Source organism: Cuculus canorus, chromosome 1 (genome assembly GCF_017976375.1).
Source record: "Cuculus canorus isolate bCucCan1 chromosome 1, bCucCan1.pri, whole genome shotgun sequence".
In the NCBI taxonomy this organism is placed as follows: Eukaryota; Metazoa; Chordata; class Aves; order Cuculiformes; family Cuculidae; genus Cuculus; species Cuculus canorus.
Window position 1 is genome coordinate 5,469,404 of NC_071401.1, and position 18,871 is coordinate 5,488,274.

Genomic DNA, 18,871 nt, shown 5'->3' on the forward strand with positions numbered 1-18,871 from the left:
CTCTTGCCCTGATCTCTGAACATATACTTGATTATTATCCTATGGATACAGCAGGATCCTTCGCTTTCAGCATTCATCATGTTATATGTTAACTAAGGTCAATAGAACCCCTTGCGTTGTTCCAAGGAACAAAATTTACTCAGTTAATTCCAAGAATAATTCATTTACTGAGAGATTTAACTCCACAGACCTCAAGTGAAATCACAAAAACATCTGGAATGTGTGTCTCACTGAATTCTTTTTGATTTAAGGGAAGACACAGCTCTTCATTTGGACATCGAATTACAAGGGTAACCTTCACAGAACGGTTTTGTGCTTGGCATAGGACACCTAAAAAAGACTTTAGCTGTCTCTGGGAAGAAAATCCATACCAGAATATCAATTCAGACCACTTGCTCTCAGGAGTTTATCACTTATAAGTTTCTAAAACACTAAAAACAAACACATAATGATTTCAAACAACACATTTACAAAGATGTAGAACTCCTGTAAACTAAAACTGTAGGAAAAAACTCATAAAAGTAGGGAAGGTCTGGATTTCTATGGTTTACCCACCATTTTGAGTATCTTCATCTCCTATCCAGTCAATACTTTCCAACATCCTCCTTTCTTCCTCCGGAGAAATAATCTTTTCAATGACCATTAGGCCTGGAGGCAGGCTTGTAGGAACAGCATTCTGCCAGAAAACTAGGTGGAAAGTATGGAAAAAGAGAATATTGACACTGTTTAGAGAAAATAAAACCACATGTTCCCTACAGGTATATATAATATGTATAAGAATATAGCAAAGATGTAGAAATATTTACTTTAATTATACAGAATCACAGAATCATTTAGGTTGGAAAAGATCATTAAGATCATCAAGTCCCACCGTAAACCTAATTCTGCCAAGTTCACCACTAAACCATGTCCCTAAGCACCGCATCTACAAATCTTTTTAATACATTCAAGGATGGTGACTCAACCACTCCCCTGGGCAGCCCGTGCCAGTGCCTGAGGACCCTTTCAGTAAAGAACCTTTTCCTAACACCCAGTCTTAGGCTCTCCTGGCACAACTTGAGATCATTTCTTCTTGTTGTGCTTGGAAAAGACCAACACTCGCCTCACTACAACCCCCTTTCAGGCAGTTGTAGCCAGTGATAAGGTCTTCCCTCAGACTCCTTTTCTCCAGGATAAACAATCCCAGTTCCCCTAGCTACATCTCATAAGACTTGTGCTCCAGACCCTTCATCAGTTTCATTCCCGTTCTCTGGACACTCTCCAGGACCTGAATGTCCTACTTGCAGCAAGAAGCCTCACCAATGCTGTGTACAGGGACATGATCGCTTCCCCACTCCTGCCAACCACATCATTCCTGAACCAAGCCAGGACACTGCTGGCTGCCTTAGTCACCTGAGCACACTACTGATTCATATTCAGTTGGCTGTCAACCAACATCCCCAGGTCCTTTTCCGCTGGGCACCTTTCCAGCCACTCTTCCATTAGAGCCTGTAGCACTGCATGGGGTTGTGTCTCACATGTAGGACTCAGCATTTGGCCTCATTGAACTCCACACAGTTGGCCTCAGTCCATTGATCTAGCCTGTCCAGATCCCTCTGTAGAGCCTTCCTATCCTCAAGCAGATCAACAATCCCATTCAGCTTGGTGTTGTCTGCAAACTTACTGAGGGAGCACTCATTCATTTATAAAGATGGTTGAAACAGAACCAGCCCCAACACAGAGCCCTGGGGAACACCACTTGTGATTGGTTCCAACTGGATTTAACTCCACTCACCACAACTCTTTGGGTACAGCCATCCAGCCAGTTTTTTCACCCAGGAAAGTGTACGCTCATCCAAGCCATGAGACACTATTTTTTTCAAGAGAAAGCTATGAGAAACGATGTTGAAAGCTTTTCTAAAGTCCAGATAGACAGCATCCACAGGCTTTCCCTCATCTACTGAGCAGGTCACGTGGTCATAGAAGATCAGGTTAGCCAGGCAGGACATGTCTTTCCCAAACCCATGCTGACTGGGCTTGATCACCTGGTTGTTCTCTAAGTGCCACGTGATGGCCTGCAGTTCCCCAGATCCTTCTTCCTGCCCTTTTTGTAGATGAGTATCACATCTGCTGATCTCCAGTCAACCAGGACCTTGCTAATTAGCCAGGACTGCTGACAGATGATGGAAAGTGGCTTGGTGAGCACTTCCAGTAGTTCTTTCAGTACTCTCAGGTGGATATCACCCAGCCCCGCAGACTTATGTGTATCTAGAGGGTATAGCTGGTTGCTGACCATTTCCTCTTCAATTCTGAGGGCTCCCTTCTGCTCCTCAGCCCTCTTTTCCAGTTCAGGGGGCTGCATACCCAGAGAACAACTGATCTTACTGTTAAAGACTGAGGCAAAGAAGGCATTGGGTACCTCAGTCTTTTCCTCATCTTTGGTGACTATGTTTTCCCTTGCATCTACTAAAGGCTGGAGAGCACTGCTTAGCACTGCTTTTGCTTATTACAGTGGAGCCCTCATTGGGGTCTTATTTGGTGAATGAACGAGCCCAGGATAAGGCACAAGTTTGGCATCATGCAAAGCACTTTCTAAAAATTTTACCGCATAAGACCAACAAGACTCCACACCACTTACATGCAAACTCGCTTGTCATTTTTCTGTCAAAATAATGGCAAAAAGAATTTCCCAAACACTTCAGGATTCTACCTGCATTTCATTTTAATTTTCTAAACTTTGGTAATTTATGGAATCATCAGATTAATCTCTGTCCAGAGGAGTACAATACAACATTGAGGTGAATACAAAACGTTGGTGATGTAGGGACATTTGGTTTGCTATCCTAACAGTTTAAAGAACAAGTCTTCTGAGAGGCAGCTGAGGGAACTGGGGTTGTTTAGCCTAAAGAAAAGGAGGCTGAGGTGTGACCTTATCACCATCTACAGCTACCTGAAAGGAGGCTGTAGCAAGGTGTGTGCTGGTCTCTTCTCCCAAATGACAGGCAATAAGATGAGGGGGAATGGCCTCAACTTGCACCAGGGTAGGTTCAGATTGGACATCAGGAAAAATTTCATCACTGAAAGGTTTATCAGGCACTGGCAGAGGCTGCCCAGGGAGGTGGTTGAGTCCCTATCCCTGGAGGTATTTAAAAAGACAGGTGCTCGGGGATATGGTTTAGTAGTGGACAGGTAGGGTTGGACTCAGTGATCTCAAAGGTCTTCTCCAACCAAGTAATTCTATAAAAGAAGCTATTTGCTGCACAAACCAACACCAGGAACCCCTTTCACTAGATGCTATAAAAGCTCATAGAAAGAGCAACAGTTCTTGTACTAAATAGCTTGCAGGCAGACACTAAAAAAAACTGAGAAAATGTGGGTGGGGAAAAGCTGGAAATCTTATTCTCCTTATTTTCCTTCTTGAAGTTTAGAAAGAGATTGCAAGACTAAGGTCACGCAAGAATCCCAATGAACTGTCCAGAGATCTCCTGGCTCCCAATTTAGCTCCTTAATCACAAAACATTCACGTGCAGTATTGAATGGTCTGGAAACCATCTAAATCCCTTTTCCTCCAAGTAAAGGAGTTTAAATTAGAGTATCCTGTCATCAAATACAAGGAGCATTGATGATTTTGTCCTGAATCTTATATTCTGGTTTTCATTCTCTGTGACTACTTACAAAGATTAGCATGCTTTTAGCTATATTCGCAACCTAGGAAGTAAAACCAAAGCAGAACAGTAGGTAGGAAGCTGGATATATATATATAGGGGAGCATAAAAATTATACCTTTTTCCACAAAATTAATATATAAGACAATGTTTTGGCCAAAGTCTTCCAGTGTTACTTCTTTTCCATTAAGGGCATCAAAGGCTTTCTTGGCTTCTTCTGTTGTCCCATACTTTACAAATGAATATGGTTTATTCGGTGGCATTAGAAGTGTTTCCACCAACCCATATTCTTCTACTATCCGGAGCAGTTGGTGTCTACTCATCCCATTACCGAGACCAGCATTGGAAATAACTAGGCTCTAAATGAAGAGGAATCACAAAATTGAGCATCAGTGATAACTGTTGGTTCATTTAAAACTAACACTCTACCAAGAAAGCAGCTCTATGAAGGAAAATTAAAGCCCATGAGTACTCTTCTATGTATTCCACACAAGATATTTACATTTCAATGAGCCCGGTAGGTGAGGCTAGAGCAACTTTTGTTTGCCCAGCACATATTCCAGCATGAAGGCCTCCAACCTGCTATCAGAAAGAACTCCTCAAGTAATGCAAGGAGTTATGATTACAAGAGCATGTAAGCTTCAAACCAGCATGCATCCATCAGGCGTGCTGCAGGCAGTGACGCTGGTACACAACAGTTTGGAGGTTTCTAAAGTAGAATTAGGGCAATTTATAACCAACATTATCAAGGAGCATGCAGTTTGCGAGGACTGTTACTGGTTTGCCAAATATTAGAAGAAAGAACAAAACAAGTTTTCAAAGGACTATCATTCAAGAAACATCCTTTGAAAATACATAAGCCTTTTCAAAATAGATCGGCAAATGCTTTTGACATCTAAATAGCTATTTGCCATAACCAGATGTTCAATCTAATCATGATGGTTGAAAGAAGTTTAAGTCCCTTTTTAAGGCCAAATAAGGATGCAGTCTTGAAGTTTTGATTGAGCTCTGATGACTCCAAACAGCTAGCAACAATTTACTCAGATTGACTCCACGTAATACATTTCCAGTCAGCTTTCAGACAATCTTTTCCTTAAAGTCTATAAATGTTATATGACCTTTTCTGAAGGCAGCTGGTAAAGTGTTCAATTGTTTCAAATGATAGCATTTCACTTCTCTAGAAGACAGAAAATTACGTTTAAAGCTGAAGAGGATTATTAAAAAAAATTCTTCTATAGTGAGTACCACTGTGATTACACCTCTTGCAATGCCTCTGTTAACACTTGTTCTTAGCACTGCATCAGGCTGTACATTACTGATACATCTTTTAAAGCTGACCACATTAATTATTATTTCCTAGCATGTTATTAATGGAGAGGCCCTTACTTGTAGAGGAAATGCAAACTTATACAGCGCTTTCACTTGCAGTAGGCACTTCATCTACACAGACCATCACTACACAACAGCAGCATCTACAGCAAGTGATTATGTTCTCCTGAGTGAGCAATTTCATTATAACGAGACCTCTGCACAAAGCCTGAAAGCTTTTTCTGTATTCTTGACACAAGTTTATGACTATGGTTTTGTTTCATGCATCGCTTATTCAAATGTCCCAACATCAAAGAGGATCTTGCCAGACCTCAAAATTACTCTTTGCAGAGATTATATATATAATTTGCTCTGTGGGGCAGTGTTCAGGAGAACACATCCCTGATTACTGGCCCATTTCCAAGCAACACTAGAAAAACACAGTCCCTGCTCCAAAGAGCCTACAATATCTACAAGAGTGCTGGGTTATTTTAGCATATATCCTCATAATGTGAAATTTGAGTGAAGACTAATCCCAATTCTGTAACAAAATAGCATAAATATCTAACCAGCGTTTCCATATTTGAAAAGGGAAGAATTTGCAGGATCAGGATGAACAAGGCTAGAGTAAATGACACTGCTCTACAGCGTTTCAAGCAATTAGCATCTTCCCATAACTGATGGAGGGAAATTACAGCTCTGACTCCTTCCCTTTCTGCCTGCAAGTTCCTATCACCTACTGTTTGCTACACCAGTATCTGCAAGGTCACGTTCTGACCTGCTATAACTCCCTACTGTGGCAGAAAACTACAAAACAAAAGGCTGAGCAGTCTTCTGTTACGTTAGGGAACAAAGTGACTTATGGTAAAGTTCATTGAGCATCACAAGGAAGCAGAATTCCCTCCTATCTTTTGTGCAAGGGAAGAGAAAGTTGTCCCTTTTCAACAGCTGCAGCTCAGTCAAGCAATTCAAGAACCACAGCCTACATCAATTTAGATGAAGAAAACAATGTGGAAACGATTTCTAAGATAGACGTGTTTTTAACAGGGAGCTTAGATGAGGCAAATTATACCTGATGGAGAAGCACAGAGGAATGGAAGCCAGAGTAGAAAAGAAATCACACAGATTTCAACGGGGTAATATTCCCCATGCTTCCTCCTCCTCCTCAACACATGGAACAACTGTTTCAGATTAAAAAAAAAATGTTATTCAAAGGCCATCAAAGACTCTTCACAGACATTAAATTGCTTTGAAATCAAAGAGGAACAGAAAACCCTCAGTCTCAGGAAGTGCATTTTGCAGGACTGCACTCTAGACCAAGCATATGTGAGAACAAAACACAGATAAGCAGCATTTTCACATTACCATCCAAATCAGAACTACCAGTCACCTGCGCGGCATGGGAGATGCACTTGATGCCCTCATGTCTCATCAGTGTATGCTGAGCTCTGAGCTGTTTCCTCAATACCTTCTTCTTCATTTTATGTACTTTCAAACGATCTTCACTGGTTTTAACTTCCATGCTGGTGATCTGGGAAGCAGAAGTAACAACACATAATAAGTGTCCTTCCTGAAAACTCAAATTCTTCAGTCTGCTCCAGTGACATAACCTCCCCACCTCATATATCAGCTCCAAGACAGTAATAGGACTTCAGATAATTCCCCACTCCACGTTGCCTGGTCTTTTACATGGTGCTCAAGTAGCTGAAGACCTTCACTACCCATTGTATGATGCTTACCAGCATCATCCAGATGCCTCTGGCCCCTGAAGGCATCTCAGACAGCACTACCTGCATTGATGAGACAGCAGAACCTTCCCCTGGTCTGCATCTGAACTGGCGCTAAACTCTCTGCCTTGCCTGTCACAGCATAGCCGAGGCTCAATTCCGCAGGCACAGAAACCAATAGTTTGCCTTGATTCCTGTGTTAGAGAAGCACACCCAACCGTACAGAAGCGAAAAACTTGATTTAGTAGCATCTCGCATCCCCTTTATAAAGGTGAACACAACTACAAAAGAAAAAACATGCAATAATGGATTTTTCATTACTCTTATCACCTTCTTTCACAAGGATTAAAAAAAGCACAGCTCCTGAAAATCTATTGAAAGAGTCTCCCCTTGCCCTGGTAGCTCAGGTTATAGCAGGTCACACAGCTGGCCTGAAATCACTACAAATAATAGAAACATAGAATCACTAAGTTTGGAAAGACCTCTAAGATGACAGAGTTCAACTGTCAGCCCAACACCATCATGCCTACTAAACTGTCCCCAGGTGACACATCTTGACTTGATGATCTCAATGGTCTTTTCCAACCTACTGATTCTATTACCTACACATTTGTCGAGCACCTCCAGGGAAGGAGACTCCACCACTTCCCTGGGCAACCTGTTCCAAGGCTCACTGGAACGCTCCACTCTTCCAGGAAAGAAGTTTTTTCTAATATCCAAACTAAACCTCTCCTGGCACAACCGTGAGGCCATTTCCTCTCATCATATTGCTTTTTACTTGGGAGAAAAGACCAGCACCCACAACTTCCTTGTTATACAGAGCAATAAGGTCTCCCCTTAGCCTCCTCTTCTCCAGACTAAACAGCCCCAGTTCCCTCAGCCGCTCCTCAAAGGTTAATGTAAAGCTTTACATTAAAGAGAGAACCTTATCTGCTGTAGAAGCCACCTGTGGAAATGAAAGTGGAGCTAAGCCGTAGCTGTCAGCAGAGGGAGCACAGTGCTCAGATATGAAGTTTGACAGTTTAATACTCCTTTTTGGCTTGATTTTCTGCCAGACACGTAAATGTAAATGTATACAGACACTTTGTGCACAAAAACATCTGAACTCCTTGCAAAAATGAAATTCAGGAGCCCTGGATAGGAGATTTAAGAGTTCCAGCACCAACCAAACATGCCTAAAGACACAAGCATATCCATCCCTGCGGTGACCCCCACAGCCAGCACTCAATTCTCCCACCAACACCCCTCCAACCCACAGGCTATGGGCACTCCTTACAAATAATAATAATTATCATAGGAGTAACAACAGGAATGCACACATGCTGTTGATTTGAAAATGCTGGCAAATAAACTCTCCAAGACTCATTCTGGAGTTTTAGAAAGGAAGTATACTTTATTACACTGCTGGATGCAAGGAGTAACGATCTCCATCAACCATGCGTAACAAGACAAGAGCTGGTTACAGAATGTATTTCCCACTTACATGCATATGCATAGATTTTCCCAGAAATCTTATACAGATTCTATTACTTCCCAAGAAATAATTTTAATGTTATTATGAACTTCACAACAGCCAAATCTCTGCTAACTGGAACCAGCTCTCTGTCTGACCTTGCACTTTTAGATACAGACTGCAGACAGAGGTGATTACAGAAGACACATCTGCCCAGCGCAAATCATATTTAACACAAGACATTATCATTTCTCAATGAACAGTGCCTGGAAAAACACTTTGAAGAAAAAAAAAAAACATGCTACAAACCCCAAACATGCTGTCAGAGTGGCATTCTGCCTAACTTTCACAAAAAAGAGAGTTACTTAAATGAAACTTAACAGAAGTTAGTTAGAAAACTAATTCTACTTTAGCTTAAACCAAAATATTCCAGTTTTGCAGTAGCGACTACTTGTATCACTGTCTTGCCGTGTACAAGCTGTGAGGCAGGTGCAGGGGCACGTTCGGTTTTATTGTCTTTCCCATCTCCATCCTCCCCCACCCAACACCAAGGCCATGGCACTGCAGGCTTGGACACCCAACAGCACAGGGCATGGCAGGGCAGAGCAGAGCACGAGCAGAGCTCTAGAACATAAGCAGAGCATAAGCATCGCATAAGCATCACAGAACACGAGCAGAGCATGAGTGCAAACATGAGCGTGAGCAGAGCTCTAAAGCACGAGCAGGAGCATTGCAAAGCGCAAGCAAGAGTAGAAGGCGAGCATGTGAGCAGAACATAAGCATTGCATGAGCAGAGCATAAGCATCGCATGAGCACGAGCGGAGCACTAGCACGGGAAGAGCTTGGGCACAAACAGGGCACAGGCATAAAGATAACGTAGACATGAGCACAGCAAGAGTACAAGTATAAGTACTGCAAGAGTGCGGGCAAGAGCATAAAGAGACGGAGAGGGAGAGGGGCACAAGCAGAGCACAGGCAGAGCAACATAAGCAGACCATAAAGACAGCAAGAGCACAAGCAGTGCAGGAACACACAGGCACGAGCAGAGCAGAGCAAGAAAGCAGAACAAGAGCAGTGCATGGGCAGAGGAGGAGCAGCACATGAGCACGGACAGAGCAAGATGAACAAAGCATAAAGACAGCAGGAGCACAGGCAGGAGCAGAGCAAGAGCAGGAACGGAGCAAAGGCAGAGCATAAAGACAGCAAAAGCATGGGCAGAGCAGGGCAGAGCAAGAGCAGAACAGGAGCAGGGCAGAGCAAGAGCATGGGCAGAGCAGGGGCATAAAGACAGCATAAGCAAGAGCACAGCATGAGCAGAGCAGGAGCACTGCATGAGGACAAGTGGAGCACGGGCAGCGCACACAGCCAGCCAAAGCATGAGCAGAACAGAGGCAGAGCAGAGCAAGAGAGCAAAGCAAGAGCAGGAGCACAGGCACGAGCAGACAGAGCAGAGTAAGAGCCGAGCAGGAGCAGCGCATGAGCACGGACAGAGCAACACGAACAGAGCATAAAGGCGGCAAAAGCAGGAGCAGAGGAGAGCAACAGCATGGGCAAAGCAAGAGCACGGGCATGAAGATAGTACAAGCATGAGTAGAGCAAGAGCGCGGGCGGAGCAAGAGCCGAGCAGGAGCAGCGCATGAGCACGGGAAGAGCAACGCGAGCACAGCATAAAGACAGGAGCACAGGCATAAAGATAGCATGGGGACGAGCAGAGCATAAAGGTAACAAAAGCATGAGCAGAGCAGGACATGAGCATCACCGTAGCCCCAGCGCAGCACCAGCCCCTCCCGACCAGAGCCCCATTACCTGCTATGAGGCCACGCCGAGCTGCAGCGCAGGCGCCGCCCCGCCCCGGGGCTGCTCCCGCTTGGCCTCCTGGGAGATTTACAGAACATCTGCCCCTTTCCTAGGCGGGGAAGGAAGCTGAGCAGGGTTTTTCCGAGAGGCGGGGCGGTGTTTCGCAGGGAGGAGGCACTGTTGGGGCGTTTGCGTTTAGAGCGTGAAGGGAGAGATGCTGCGCCGCATCCCGTGCGGAAGCGGGAGATGCTGCGCTTGGGCGCGAGGTTCTCCTTGAAAAATTGGTCCCTGGGCAGGCCCACCCTCTGCTAAATGAAAAACTGGCTGTGGCTGGGTCCAAAGAGTGGTGAGAAGCACTTAGTGGTAAAATACTGAAAAGGACAAAGTCTTTGAAGCAAAGGCAGTAATATTTTTATTTTACAATATAGTGCTGAATTGGATGCCCTTCTGAAAACGTCATCTTACAAAAGCAGTGGGTATATACTAGTTTTAGACAAAGAACCATGTAAGTCCTCAAAGAATGTTTACTTTTTTAGGTTGTCCAACCATATCTGGAGACTTAGAACCATAGAATCACAGAATCATACAATCATAGAATAGTTTGGGTTGGAAGGGACCTTAAAAGATCATCCAGTTCCAATCCCCCTGCCATGGGCAGGGACACGTCCCACCAGACCAGACTGCACAACGCCCCATACAACCTGGCCTTGAACACCTCCAGGGATGGGGCAGGCACAACTTCGCTGGACAACCTGTTCCAGTGTCTCACCACCCTCATAGTGAGGAAATGCTTCCTAATATCTAGTCTAAATCTGCCCCTCTCCAGTTTATACCCATAGCCTCTAGTCCTATCACTACAAGCCTTTGTAAGCAGTCCCTTTTCAGCTTTCTTGTATCCCCTTTCAAGTATTTCAGGTTATCTCCTGATGCCAGACAACTACATCTCACAAGTCAATTAAGAACATCAATAAATTCTTGCAGCCCTAAGACAGATTATCTCTTGATGTAAAACAGCTACATCTTACAAGACAATTAAGCATATCACTAAATTCTTGCAACTCTTAAGTGTTTATTCTTTCAAGTTATTTATCCATATCCGTTTATCCATTGTCTGCATATTATCTCTTGATACAAGACAGATTTATATTACAAGATAATTGAACATACAAACCAGCTGCAGCAAAACATCAATTAATTCTCACAGAGTGGTGGTAAATGGAGGTAAATCCAGTTGGACACTGCTTACAAATGGTGTTCCTAGGTCTCAGTGCTGGGTCCAGTCCTGTTCAATACCTTTATCGATGATCTGGATGAAGGGATCGAGTGTGATACAAGACGTAGTTGCTATTACAAAAAGTGGAATGTTTTTATTTAAGCTAAAGTACAGTTAAGTTTTCTCTAAGCAATTGTGTTTTTTGAAAGTTAGAATGTCCCATGTTAGCATGCTTTCTTTCTCTTATAGCATGTTTTGGTTTAGACAGTTTTTTCCAGACACTGTTCATTCTTTGACGATGATAACACCTTGTGTGAAGTATGATCTGTGCTGTACAGATGTGTCTTCTTCTGTTTGGAGTTTCTTCCTATTGATACACAAGTTAGTTCCTATTACAAAAAGTGGAATATTTTGATTTAAGCTAAAGTAAAGTTTCATCTAAGTAATTGTGTTCTTCACAGGTTAGACAGAATGTCCTGATAGCATGTTGTCAGTGTTTTTCCAGAAACTGTTCATTCTTTGGAGATGATAAAGTCTTGTGTTATGCATGATCTGTGCTGAACAGATATCTCTTCTTCTGGAATCACCTCTGTCTGGATTCTCTCCCTATCTCAAATGCAAGGTCAAGCAGAGCTGGAGCCGTCTCCAAATTAGCAAAAGTTTTGACTGTTGTGAAGTTTCATAGTAACATTAAAATTAGACCCTGGAAAGTAATAAAATCTGCATAAGATTTCTGGGAAAGTTTATACACATGCATGTAAGTGGGAAATGCATTCTGTCCCCAGCTCTTGTCTTGCTGCACGCGACTGATGGAGATCCCTCCCTCCCGTTGCCCAGGTCTGAGAAAGGATGCTTGCTTTCTAAAACTCCAAAAATGAGTCTTAGAGAGTTTTATTTGCTGGCTCATTCGGTATCAAGTGTACCCTTACTAAGTTCGTGGATGACACTAAGCTGGGAGGAAGTGTTGATCTGCTTGAGGGTAGGGAGGCTCTACAGAGGGATCTGAACAGGCTGGATCAGTGGGCTGAGACCAATGGTAGGAGGTTCAACAAGACCAAGTGCTTCGTCCTGCACTTGGGATACAACAACCCTGTGCAGCGATACAGGGTTGGGGGAGAGTGGTTGGAAACCTACCTGGCAGAGAAGGACCTGGGAGTGTTAGTAGACAGCTGGCTGAAAGTGAGCCAGCATTGTGTGCAAGGGGCCAAGAAGGCCAATAGCATCTTGGCTTGTATCATTAAGAGTGTGGCCATCAGGACCAGAGAAGTGATTGTGTCCCTGTACTCAGCACTGGTGAAGCTGCATCTCAAATGCTGTGTTCAGTTTTGGGCCTCTCACTACAAGAAGAGCATTGAGGTCCTGGAATGCATCCAGAGAAGCGCAATGAAGCTGGTGAAGGGGCTGGAGAACAAATGTTACAAGGGATGGCTGAGGGAACTGGGGTCCTTTATCCTGAAGAAAAGAGTGTGATGCATATTGCAATAACATTTCCTTTGTAAATGCATCAAGATTTTATTTCTATGAACAACATTCTCACATAGGAAAATCCCACCGATTAAAAGGAAAACAGTTAAAGGCTGGTTATGGGTTTTTTTTAGGAGAGTGCTGAAGCTGGTGAAGGGGCTGGAGAACAAGTCTGATGAGGAGCGCCTGAGGGAACTGGGGTTGTTTAGCCTGGAGAAGAGGGGGCTGAGGAGAGACCTTATCGCTCTGTACAATGACCTGAAAGGAGGTTGTAGAGAGGTGGGTGTTGGTTTCTTCTCCCAAGTGACAGGTGACAGGACAAGAAAGGATGGCCTTAAGCTGAGTCAGAGGAAATTTAGATAGGACATTAGAAAAATTTCATCACAGAAAAGGTTATCAAGCACTGGCAGAGGCTGCCCAGGGAGATGGTTGAGTCACCATCCCTGGAGGTCTTTAAAAGGTGGGTAGATGAAGTGCTTAGGAACATGATTTAGTAGTGGGCAGGTACAGTTTGAGCTGGTGATCTCAGAGGTCTTTTCCAACCTAATGATTTCATGATTCTAATACAAGTTTGTTTTGGTCAAATGAGAGTGGTTATTCCAGAAGCACTCTGTGGTCCTTTCTCATGGTAGATAACACAGGTACAGATGCCTCCTACAGATACCACAGTGCTTTTTGACCACAAGTAAAAATACATATCCATAGGGTTAACAATATTGTCAGTGATTAACCCACAAAATATTTCACAGAAGTGGGGATTCAAATACATTTAGATTTGATTTTAATATAATCTCTGATTAAAAGGGCTTTGGGACAAATCTTAGTGTTTCTAAATAAAAAAATCCATTTTTTTATAATGATAATATTTTGAGTTTAAAATTCAGCAAATAACACTATGGTGTTAACTATGCTATCTTTGCCGTTACCCCAGGGCAAGTCAAAGCATTTGGCTTTTACTTCTAATTCCCCATTCTCTTCATATGATAGTAAGTTAACACATATCACCACTTCTGTTTCCTTCAAGAAAATACAGGTTACTGGTCCCTACGTGGAAATTCAGTCTCACTCCTTTTTATACCAATGCAAGCCAAGCCATGCTTTAGCCTAATGGGATCACGCTGGATTTCCATCACTTTCAAACCCATTTAAAAGAAAATCACAGGAAGACAAGATTTGCTCTATCAAATCTCTTGATTTAAGAAGCTGGAGTTTAAGAATCATGACAAATAGGATATGTTTCAGTATAGCAGTTTGTCACAGAAATAAGAAGAAACCTCTTAGCACAAAATCCAGCTCAAAATCACCCATGACTAGTACTGTAGAGGAGAACCATAATAAATGTTGAGACACAAGATGGATTGTTTTAGGATAGCATTCCTGCAATAGTTAAGGACATCTACAAATATCTGTTGACCTAAATTCAAAATGTGCTACTGCTGCTGTTTCCGATAGTAAAATTCTGCGTAACGAACCTCTGCAATGCCAAAGGCTTATGTTTTTCAGGAAGACAGCAAAGGCTGGCTCTGTGCTGCATGCCATTTTGATTCTGCATTTATGCCGTTCAATACTAGATTTCTTATTTCTTTATAAAAAAAAGAAAAACAGCCAAAAAAAAAACTTTAAGATTTTTTTAGCAATTGCATAAGACCAAAAAGAGATATGGGAAATCAGGCTCTGGTGAAATTAATGGGAGTTGTGACAGTTACTACAATGAGGGCAGGTTTTATCCTTATTTTCAAATACTGGCAAAGAAAAATCTTTTATTCTCAAGGGATTTGATACATCAAGAAATATCAATATGATTTCTGATTTCTAAGCTTTAGGCTACAGTCTCTTCATACCTTCAAGCTTTTTTCCACCAACGTAAGACTTTGGTGTACCTTTTTCATAGAATCATAGAATAATTTGGGTTGGAAGGGACCTTAAAGATCATCCAGTTCCAACCTGGCCTTGAACACCTCCAGGGATGAGGCAGCCACAACTTCCGTGGGAAACCCGTTCCAGTGCCTCACCACCCTCATAGTGAAGAAACTCTTCCTTATGTCTAGTCTAAATCTGCCGCTCTCCAGTTTATACCATTTGCCCCTCATCTTATCACTACAAGCCTTTGTAAACAGTCCCTCCCCAGCTTTCATGTAGCCCCTTTCAGGTGCTGGAAGATCGCTATAAGATCTCCTCTGAGCATTCTCTTCTCCGGGCTGAACAACCCCAACTTTCTCAGCCTGTCCGCACGTGAGAGGTGCACCATCTCTCCGATCATCTCTTTAGCCCTCCTCTGGACCCATTCCAACAGTTACATATCCTTCTTATGCTAAGGATTCCAGAACTGGACACAATACTCCAGATGAAAGAAAGTACTGAAAGAACCATACAGAATACTGATTTCCCTCCAAAACACTAAACCCATCAACACAAGGTTTAGTTTAGCCTTGAAGACTTCACTGTTAAAAAGATTTGAACAAAATATTTATTTTTTCTCTGTCACAGAGGCTTAAAATTATCTTCTTCAAAGCCTGCACGTACTTTACATTCCCTCTTTATGCCTGTTTTCCATGATGAGACAGGAAATCTTGGGGTTTGGAATTACTGATTGAACTGTATTATTATATTCTGGCCCTACAGTCAAAATCTAACACTAACCTGGCAAAACCCAGTTCTGTCACATGCAATTAGGATTTGGTAAGCATTCAGAAAGTAATGTGACCCTACTCAGGGATCCTCCCTGGTATCTACAGTAGGCAGACAGTCTGCTTTTCTGCATATCCTTGGAAACCATAATTTCTTAACAGTTATCTTTCAGGGCATAAATGTATCATAAAGACAGTCATGGAATATCAGGCAGTGAGTTTGTCTACTGCATCCATCAATACATTTTTGAGGATAGAGTGCTTGCAGTCCACACACAATCAGCAAAGATAATTTTTAAGGCATAGTATTGTTTACATGCAGAGAACTAAATATTAGATTTCCATCATAAGTGAGATCCTAAGTGCCTCCAGTGAAACTGGAGGGAATACCACAATGCATTCCTTAGGCTGGGACTCTATCCTGTCAGCCACTTTCAGGCATCATCCCAGGAGTTCTCCTTAGCTTTTGCTCATGCAATAGATTCCCCTTCCGTGGAAGAATAGCTGTGCAACCATAAGTTAAAATTTCCAACATAAAAACATGGGTGGTTTCTTAGGTCACCCCACTTGCAGTCCTTGTCATCCAATTTTCAGGGACTTCTCTGGGCCTGTACACATACTCAACACAACTGAAAATTACAAGTTGTAATTTTTTCAGCTGAATAGGCCAAAAAAAATAGATGCATTGAAACTTAGTGGATATTTTTTTTACAGACACCATTTCTCTGTGACTCAGTTTGCCAATCTGTATGACATTTGCATAAATATTTACCCAACTCACCAAGGGTTGTGAATCTCCGTGAATCATTGTTTGTGTAACACTTTGTAAACTTTGAATGAAATATAGCATATGCAGAGTATGGATCTGATTAATGGCAGAGAATATATAAAAAGAATAGATACAAAAATGATCACATCATTTTTTTCCCCTTGTTCAAAATTGGTTTCGAAGAAATTCTCTATTACAAATGCAAATCTTCCTTTTTCACACGGATATGGTCAGGACATATCTTAGTAAAGAAGATTAAGACTCAATCTGATGTTAATCAGCATATTCAAGTTGTTCACTTGGATTAAAATAAAAAAGCAGGCGTTGTTAGCATATAGTATTTGAAATTCATGTCTACATCACTTTATTTTACTCTTCTATACTGAAATATCACAAAGAATGATTTTAATTAAAACACTGTAACACTAAATGCTCTTTATTCATATATAGACAAAGTCCTTTCTGGCAAGATTCTTTATTTCAAGAAATGGGTAAACTAAATGAGCATACTGGCTGCTTCACTTTGCTGTCATCTCTCTAAAGGCTGTATGACTAAGCCTGACACACTTCATCTCTCATGTTATCATCTACATGATTTTGTTATTGTGTCTCATATTAAACTTTACAGCATCTGCAGTCAAAGGAATATGAGTGAAACAAAGCGTGGCACTGTAAATGAGCAAAGTAACTTAGAAGCTTAAAAAATAATCATAAAGGTTATGTGCAGGCTGCTTTAGTTGCTGTGATATCAGTGCACGAGAACCATGTAATACATCATCTCAGGACAACTCTGTCTTTAATGCTTGTCCTGAGCTACGCATAAAGAATTATGAGCTGTTCTATATTTCCAAGTAGAGTGTTGACACAGATTTGAGCCATCACATTGTGATACTTGAAGTATATATTCAAATAAAGCAAGAAAATAGTTTTAAGTTTGGGGAACCAGATTTCTTATGCAAACAAAATTATAGAAGTTAGAGATTGGAAATATATTTTGTCATCCATCTCTCCGCTGCCGCAGGATGGTTCTTTATGACATGCTTCTGTAGTGTTCTGCAGCTCAATTGTACGAATGCTTTTTAGGAGGAAGCATATCTGCAGGGAAGTCCCCCTATGCTTCTGGTGGTCAGTTACCCTGGATGGTGTCCTAAGACTAGAATCAGCAGCTACTCGAACATATAATACATGGAGACCAAAGAGGGGAATCCCTGATGGCATCACATAATTCAGGATCATTCTCATTCCCTAAGCACTGCTTGGAATAGGGAGGAACAAACTAGAAACCCCAGATCCCACCAGTAAATCCCAACATGGATATACTTGATTATGTAGATTAAAAACAAATGGCTCATATATATGTTGTGCAATATCAAACATAAAACAGACGCTAACTCATTGTAGCACATGAATAGCACTCTGAAAGTGCCATAATTCTTCTACATAAGCAAATCTACAGATGTTTAGTACTCTCTTTCTAGATTCTCACAGATCCCCAAGAGGGCCTGTTTCCAAAACTTTTAGGTCCTTATTTCATTTATTAGAAGTAAATTACAAAGCTCCAGGCAGAGTTAGAAAAGTTTCTGGCTATGCTGATGCAGGAGTAAGAACTGTATTAGGAGCACCTCTCCAGCTGCATATGTAGCTCATAGTAGTAAAGGTACCTCTCACATGATTCCTGCTGTCACTGGTAGCCTCCAAGCCTCCATATTCCACCCCTGCAATGATCTTTATTGGAGATTTTTTCTGTGCAGAATGGTGACAGCTGTGCTCAGACAAATCTTGTCCTCCCATCTGCACTTTTACCTGAGTGTCCTGTTCACCTGGACCATGTAACACCTTCCAGAAGACTTAGCCAGATATTTGCTTGATGACATCCTACACCTAAGGTAATCTGAGCTTGATTCTCCTCTGAACGTCTTGATGTACTTAGCATCAGACTTGCTAATTAGGGCATTCTTTCATCATCTGCTTACTGCTAGCTTTGGAAAGGCTCCATTTCACCACGTACCAGTATTTGGTCATTTCTTACAGAGGTCTAACACCAAGAGCCTGTACAGTTTCATATAAACATACAGGTTTCCAAATGACAAGAGGTGTGATGCCTCTTCCTGTGGAGTGAGGACAAATAGTGGTTTAAACTGAAAGCACACTTCATGTGTTCTAGTACCAGGAGATGTGTTCCAGACATATTTCATGTGTTTCCAGTGCTAGGAGAAAGGTATAGCTTTTTGTAATGCAAAGCTTTTCCCCATAAGCAAAAATGTTTTATTGGTTCAGTCAAAGTAATAAAAGAGACACAGCAGCTGGTTTTGCAGTACTTAATCCCCTATTGTTCCTTTTCTATCACGAGTATCATTATACTTAGGAGTATGCTTCCATTACAGCAATTTTCTTCTAAGTGCACATCACTGTCACCTGTTGCTTAATGCATTATGGTCTCTTAAATCACACCTGGCTTAATAGAGCCAGACACCAAACAGTAAGAAACACAAACCAAAAAGTTTTAGCTGATTCTCAGGAAAAGTGCCAGCAGACTAAAGACAAGGGTGTGATAAATCACACTGTGATAATGCCCAGCTGACAAAAAGGTCCCTTGATACAAAGGGCACGTGAGGAGGAATAAAAGCAGCCTGAGAAGGTTTTAATCTCTTCTGAGAGTAGCCTGTTTTGTTCTAACTAAAACCTAAGCAGGTTGATAATCTGGACTATAGATTTTTGAAAACTGAGGTAAGAGAGTGCCTTATGTAAATGGGGAGTGGTTTTATTCATTCCTTGTCTTTCCTTATGACAACTTTTAAGACTGCTCTGGGAATACTGGTATTGTTGGGTAAAATATATTTTTTCTTTAATCTGTTTTAAGTGAAAGAGT

General features: G+C 41.9%; 1 protein-coding gene across 3 annotated transcripts in view; it reads right to left on the reverse strand.

Moving 5' to 3' along the window:
- Positions 1-10,044, reverse strand: part of ALKBH8 (alkB homolog 8, tRNA methyltransferase) — a 61,822-nt gene extending 51,778 nt beyond the window's left edge. Inside the window, exons 1-4 of one of the 3 annotated variants that reach the window (XM_054086339.1) lie at positions 9,939-10,044; positions 6,343-6,483; positions 3,763-4,003; positions 556-687 (exon numbers count right to left, since the gene is read on the reverse strand). In XM_054086339.1, the coding sequence (XP_053942314.1) occupies positions 556-687; positions 3,763-4,003; positions 6,343-6,474 (505 nt within the window). In that variant the 5' untranslated portion in view covers positions 6,475-6,483; positions 9,939-10,044. Of the gene's footprint in view, positions 1-555; positions 688-3,762; positions 4,004-6,024; positions 6,134-6,342; positions 6,484-6,742; positions 7,268-9,938 lie in introns of those variants that run through there. The other 2 variants (XM_054086328.1, XM_054086349.1) reach the window with 2 other exon arrangements.
- Between the last annotated feature and the right edge of the window lie 8,827 nt (positions 10,045-18,871).